The 6,425-nt window shown below is 57.7% G+C and overlaps 1 protein-coding gene across 4 annotated transcripts in view; it reads right to left on the bottom strand.

The window, feature by feature from the left end:
* Positions 1-476: 476 nt before the first annotated feature.
* LMNA (lamin A/C) overlaps positions 477-6,425 on the bottom strand; it is a 61,434-nt gene continuing 55,485 nt past the window's right edge. For 2 of the 4 annotated variants that reach the window (XM_011992741.1, XM_011992742.1), the window contains 8 exons: positions 6,006-6,131; positions 5,559-5,729; positions 5,225-5,350; positions 4,434-4,654; positions 4,122-4,341; positions 3,529-3,636; positions 3,325-3,444; positions 2,693-2,903 (listed from right to left, as the gene is read on the bottom strand). In XM_011992741.1, the coding sequence (XP_011848131.1) occupies positions 2,793-2,903; positions 3,325-3,444; positions 3,529-3,636; positions 4,122-4,341; positions 4,434-4,654; positions 5,225-5,350; positions 5,559-5,729; positions 6,006-6,131 (1,203 nt within the window). In that variant the 3' untranslated portion in view covers positions 2,693-2,792. Of the gene's footprint in view, positions 1,484-1,805; positions 2,076-2,692; positions 2,904-3,324; positions 3,445-3,528; positions 3,637-4,121; positions 4,342-4,433; positions 4,655-5,224; positions 5,351-5,558; positions 5,730-6,005; positions 6,132-6,425 lie in introns of those variants that run through there. The other 2 variants (XM_011992740.1, XM_011992739.1) reach the window with 2 other exon arrangements.

Here is a 6,425-nt window from a genome sequence, read left to right as displayed (position 1 = left end):
GCCCTCTCCTGCAGCTTCTGTTCCCTCCTCCCTGGGTGTCCTTGTCCTTACATCCTGATGTCACCACCCTCAGACTGGATCTGTATCATATGTCTTATATTCATGCTTCATTCAGGGCCCAGCACAGAGAAAGCACTCAGTAAACGCTGGTGGATGCGGGAAGTTAGTTAGCAAAAGCCCTCTTTCAGGCTCTGCTTCTCTGTAGGGCTTCCACTGGGAGAGAGTCATACAGTGGGTGGTGATGCTTATATCAAAGCCTTTCCCCCTCAGCCACCACTGAGTGCTCAGATGTGCACCCAAAGTGCTCTGATCTCTAATTGTTTCCCCTGGAGCAGGGCAGGACTGGGCAGCAATGAGCAGGAGGATGCAGTGACCGTGTGGCGCTGTGTGTGTGTGTGTGTGTGTGTGCGCGCGCGTGCCCGCGAGTCCGCATCTCAGTACACACAGCGACGTCCACCAACAAAGACACCACAGCAGCCAGGGGTAGAAACAACTAGTGTATTGATTTGGGGAGGAGAGAAGGGGTGCAGATGGGAAACGGGAAGGCAAGGGTTCTTTAGTGTTTGCCAAAACCACTGCCACACCCCTCCACCTCCTCTTGCTTTCCTCCTCCACGGTGGGTGCCAGCAGGATCTCCCCTTTCCAGTGACCTCCCTCTCCCTCCTCCCAGCACCCCACTTGGCTTCAACCTCCAGTGACTGCACAGAGCCCACCCAGGCTCTAAAGCTAGGGAAGGCAGCTCAAACTCACCTTTCTTCTCCCTTCTTCCACCTCCCACCTCATTCCCATCTCTTGTCTAAATAAAATACAGAAAAGCAAGCGCAGCTGGTACCTGGGAGAATGGACTCACCCCGGGGCTGGGGGCAGGGGTGGGGACTGGGGGTGGGGCAGGCAGAGGAACCTCAGCCAGGTGTAGTGGAATCACGGGAGGCCAAGCCCAGGGGCCCAGCTCAAGCCGTCCTCTCTCTTTCTCTCTCTCCCTCTGGGAGGCTGGCCTGGCAGTGAGCCTGCTGTCCAGAGGAGGCTGGCGGAGAAGCCTCCATGCCTGCCTCTCAGGCACCATGTCACGGGGTCCCCGGGGTGGGGGCAGCAGCCAGGGCAGAAAAGCAGAAGCTAGCCTCTATAAAAGCACCCCTTTCCCTTGGCTTCTAGAGGAAGCCCTCTTTGGTTTTAAGGCAGATGTGGAGTTTCCTGGAAGCAGGGAAAAGGAAGGGAGGAGAAATTAGGATTGAGATAGATGCTTTTTTTTTTTTTTTTTTGCTTGTGTTTTCCTTCAGTATAAAACCACTGTAGAAAATAACTTCTCTTAGAAAAAAAAAATACAGAAGAAAAAAACCAAAGGGTTATTTTTCTTTGGCTTTGAGCCCCCTCCCATGAGGTGCAGGGCAGGGGGTGGGCATGAAGTGAGGAGGAAGCAGGAAGCCTCCACCCCCACCCCTGCCTGGCAGGTCCCAGATTACATGATGCTGCAGTTCTGGGGGCTCTACGAGAGAAGACAGAGGAGAGGGGTGTGAGCAGCAGGGCCTGGACCCGGACCCTCCCTCCCCTGGCTCCTACAAGGGAGGTAGCATCTCTCCCATCTCTCACACTCCAGCCCTGACCCTGCCCTCCAGTCTGGGGCTCAGACGAGAGGGGCAGGATGCAGGGGTGGGCTGTCTAGGACTCAGGCTCTGGGGAGGAGGCTCCCACTCCCCCGGGCTGCGGAAGAGAAGGCAGGCTCTCCCCCCTGCAAGGCCACCTCGTCCTACCCCTCTATGACTAGTGACCCGCCTGCAGGGTTTGGAGACAAAGCAAAGACAACTCACCTGGGTTCGGGGGCTGGAGTTGCCCAGGAGGTAGGAGCGGGTGACCAGATTGTCCCCGAAGCTGCCACCCCCACTGCCCCCCACACTGCGGTAGCTGCGAGTGACTGTGACACTGGAGGCAGAAGAGCCAGAGGAGATGGGTCCGCCCACCTGGGCTCCTGAGCCGCTGGCAGATGCCTTGTCGGCAGGCTGCCCGCAGGTCCCGCACAGCACGGTGCGCGAGCGCAGGTTGTACTCAGCGGGGTCCCCCGAGCTGGTGCAGTGGGAGCCCTGGGAAGGGAGACAAGGCTCAGGCGGGACGGCGAGTCTGGGACTGACCACTCAGGCCCAACCAGGGTCCAGGCTCCTGCAGGCTCCCAGCCACCAGGCAGGAAGGTGGGGTTCTGTGCCCAAGGAGCCAGCGGGCAACAGGGCTTTGGGAGGCCAGGGGCCAGGAGGAGGGGAGGGAAGACATAAAAGGGGAGAAGGCTCAGGAAGACTTGGGGACAGAGAACCAGAGAGGGGACTCTGACTCTGTTCTAGCTACTCTGAGCTTAAGAGGAAAAGAAGAGAGAAAGGGAGCAAGCTCGTAGGGCAGCAGGCATGCACTATTAATTGGAGGAGGGGCAGGAATGAGAGAGAACATTCTTGCAGGAAAAATGAGGGAAATGAGAGGATATGCATGCAACAGGAATGGGGGAGAGAGGCAGGGCGGGCATGCCCCACGTCTGTCCTCCCTTCCCTTTCCCAGGAGACAAATCCAGACTCTTGTCCACTGTTCCTACAGGAATATTCCATGGCATCAGAAAGTTCCCACTCCCTTCCTTACCAGAGTAGGGCACCCAGACACCTGGGTTCCCTGTTCAAGGTATAGGGAGGAGAGAGAAGAAAGGCCAGGCCAGCGAGTGAAGTTCCAAAACATTCTTTAATGAAAAGATTTTTGGCACGGGGAGGCTGGGGAGAGGCTGCCCCCAGGCCTGGCTGGGTGGCCCCAGTGCAGGCTCGGCCTCAGCGGCGGCTACCACTCACGTGGTGGTGATGGAGCAGGTCATCTCCATCCTCATCCTCGTCGTCCTCAACCACAGTCACTGAGCGCACCAGCTTGCGCATGGCCACCTCCTGGCAAGGACATGGGACCAGGCCCAAGGGTCAGGGCCAGGGAAGGGTTGTGCAGCATGTCTACCCCAGTGAACACCTGTAACTTTTCTTGTGGCCTGCCCTTTGTCCGGCCTGCTTCTTACTCTGTCCTCTGTGGTGACGGAGCTAAGGAACTCATTTCCACTCCAGAGGGACACTGTCAAGCTCTCCGGGTAGGAGTATGGCTCTGCCTTTAACAATCCTCACAGTCTAACTTCTACCCCTTGTGCTGTTGAGGAAGCATCTTTTGGTTTGCCTACTGGGTGGGGAAGTCTGGGGCCTGCAACACAGAGTTCTAGAAAGGGGCCCTGAATTGACTAACTCGGGTTGGGGGAAGCTGGCTCTGATGTTGGCCACCAGGGGGAACCTCGTCCAGCAAGCAGCCAGGCCCAGCCCTACTTACTTCCCCAGTGGAGTTGATGAGAGCAGTGCGCAGGCTGTTCCCGCAGCCCCAGGTGTTCTGTGCCTTCCACACCAGGTCGGTAGGGGGGCTATGGGTGGCCCCAGCTCCTGCAGCCCAGATCTGGAAAGGAGAAAAGGACACTTACCCCAGTGCTCCCATCGCCACCCAAGGCCTCCCTAGAGTCCCAAGTGCCCTGCCACTCACCGTTACCACCTGCCCAGCCTTTAGGGTGAACTTTGGTGGGAAGCGGTAAGTCAGCAAGGGATCATCTCCATTCTGGCGCTTGATCTGCCAATTGCCCATGGACTGGTCCTGCCAGGAAGATAGGGAAGAGGAAGGTGGGGGAGGCTCAACCAGGCTTTTGGGTCTATCTTGCTCAAGGTCCCAGCCCTCTGCCCGCCTGCAATTGAGGCCTCTCCTTCCATCTACACCCACCCCTGTCACTGTCCTTCCCCCTGGGGATAATAGCCATGATCTGTGGACACATACGCAGAGCCAGGCACACGGATATCTTATCTTTCATCTTCCTGACAACTCAAAGACTTAGGGATCATTATTCATCCCCATTTTACAGATAAGGAAACTGATGCTCTGAGAGGTTAAATAACCTGCTCAAGGTCTCACAGCCAAGGAGTCCAGGAGCCAGGCCTGGAACTAGAGTGTGGAGGAGATATACAGGCTCACCCTGGTCCACCCTCTGAGGGGAGGGATGTTCCTCTCTCCACCTGCCATCCCTCTGTCTTGCCACTCTCTCCCTGATGCAGCTGTATCCCCTTAGACCCTGACCAGGAGCCTACCTCATTGGACTTGTTACGCAGCCGGACAAACTTGCCCTCCTCGTCCACCTCTTCCACGGCCACACGCCCACTAGTGCGTGCGTGCTGTGAGAAGCTGCTGCGGCTCTCGGACTCCAGCTTGCGCTTTTTGGTGACACTGCCCCCACCCTGTGTCTGGGATGAGTGGGAGGAAGCACGGCCGCGGCTACGCTGCGAGGTGGGGCTGGGGGACAGGCGTAGCCTGGGAAGAGGGAGACCAAGTTGGGGTCTAGTCAAGGCCACTCGCCGGCCAGAGGACACCGCCAGCACCTCCCTGACATCTCCCCAGCCCACCTCTCCTCCTCGCCCTCCAGGAGCTTGCGGTAGGCATGGATCTCCATGTCCAGGGCCAGCTTGATGTCCAGAAGCTCCTGGTACTCATCCAGCTGCTGCTGCATCCTTGCCCGCATCTCGGCCATCTCCCGCTCCTTTTCCGCTAGCAGCCGCCGGCTGGTGTCCCGCTCACGGGCCAGCGAGTCCTCCAGGTCTCGAAGCTTCGCCTCCTTGGCTGCCAGCTGCAAGGGGGTGGGAGAGTTTGGTGAGCTCCCAAGGGCCCTAAGTATGGGGAAGGAGGGACGTGGGTCGGCGTAGGAGACACCTGGCTACCCTCTCCAGGATCTGCAATCAGAGGCTTCCCTAGAGCCCTCATCAGAGCCCATCACAAGCTCTAAACATAGTCTTGGCTGGAAACTGGGAAGTCCTTCCCCTTGTCTAACTGAAACCTCTCGTTCTGAGGCTAGACCCTTTTTCTCCTGTTACAAATGGCACAGCCAGCTAGAACAATACTGATGCTTTTAACACCTCACATTGCAGAGTCTTATGGTAACTCTGAGTTGGGGAGATTAAGAACAGCCTCCATTTTCGAAAGTGAAAACCAAAGCCCTGAGAAGTAAAGGTGAGGTAAGAGTGTACAGAAACAGCACACAGGCCATCTGACTCCACATCCTGTGGCCCTTCTCTGTGGTCCTGGGGACACATTTCATCCCTCTCCTCCTCAGGAACCCCCCCGCCCCAACCCCAGGCTTCTGGCCTGCATCCTGCCCAGACTCCAGGCCCCTGGAGGGAGGGGTGAGGTGGGGTATCACCTGCTTCTGGAGCTGGCTGAGCTGAGCGGAGAGGCTGTCGATGCGGATGCGAGACTGCTGCAGCTCCTCGTGGGCGGCCCCTACCAGGTTACTGTTCCTCTCAGCAGACTGCCTGGCATTGTCCAGCTGGAGGGGAGGACACAAAGTTACGACTGTGGTGACTGGGAGCGGTGGAGGCACAGGCCTGAGTTGGGCATCACTGCTATAGCCTCAGGTCCTGAGCCACCCTGAGCTCCCTGCCACCATCTGCCTGATCCCAAGGAATAGCCCAGCGTGGGCAAGGGTAGAGCTGCCGAGGGCAGAGGTAGTGAGGGAACCAGCGAAGAGCAAGCACCTTGGCGGAATAAGTCTTCTCCAGCTCCTTCTTGTACTGCTCCACCTGGTCCTCATGCTGGGCCCGCAGTTCCTGCAGGGCGTCCGCCAGCCGGCTCTCAAACTCACGCTGCTTCCCATTGTCAATCTCCACCAGCCGTGTCTCATGACGGCGCTTGGTCTCACGCAGCTCCTGGAAGGGTTGGAACAAGGACACATAAACCAAAATCAGAATTAGTTCCTGGGAGGCCAAGACCCAGGGGCGGGGCTCCCTGCCCAGCCCTACTCCACGAGCCACTACCAGCCCTACTTTAACCTGGGAGCTGAATGCTGGCTACCCCCAACTCCCTGTCCACTAGGGCAAGGGACGCAGGAAGGCGAGCTCTGCATGCAGCTGGTCCCCCCTAGCCCAGCCCAAGTCTGTCATCACCCAGTCCCAGCTCTCTGGCCTGCAAAGCATAGTCCCCACCTCACTGTAGATATTCTTCTGGAAGTCCAGTTCCTCCTTCATGGTCTGCAGCCTGTTCTCAGCATCCACCCGCCGCAGCATCTCATCCTGAAGTTGCTTCTTGGCCTCACCCAGGGCTGCCTCAAGCTGTGAGGAAGCAGGCAGAGGTGAGGAAAAGGGGTCACAGAACACAATGACTGAAAGGAAGCTGAGAGGTGGGCTGCTGCCCGTGCACCTCTTTATACATGTGGAAACAGGTCCAGGGAAGGAGAGCCTTGGATGCCTGCAGAGGTCAGGACATCTCACTCACTCTCAGCAGGTACTGTGCTAAGAAAGAAAAGATGTCATCCTGGCTGACACGGTGAAACCCCGTCTCTACTAAAAAATACAAAAAACTAGCCGGGCGAGGTGGCGGGCGCCTGTAGTCCCAGCTACTCCGGA

The sequence above is a fragment of the Mandrillus leucophaeus genome, unplaced genomic scaffold (genome assembly GCF_000951045.1).
Source record: "Mandrillus leucophaeus isolate KB7577 unplaced genomic scaffold, Mleu.le_1.0 Scaffold418, whole genome shotgun sequence".
NCBI classification, from domain to species: Eukaryota; Metazoa; Chordata; class Mammalia; order Primates; family Cercopithecidae; genus Mandrillus; species Mandrillus leucophaeus.
Note: the sequence above shows the minus strand (reverse complement) of the source record. Positions and strands in the feature narration are given on the sequence as shown.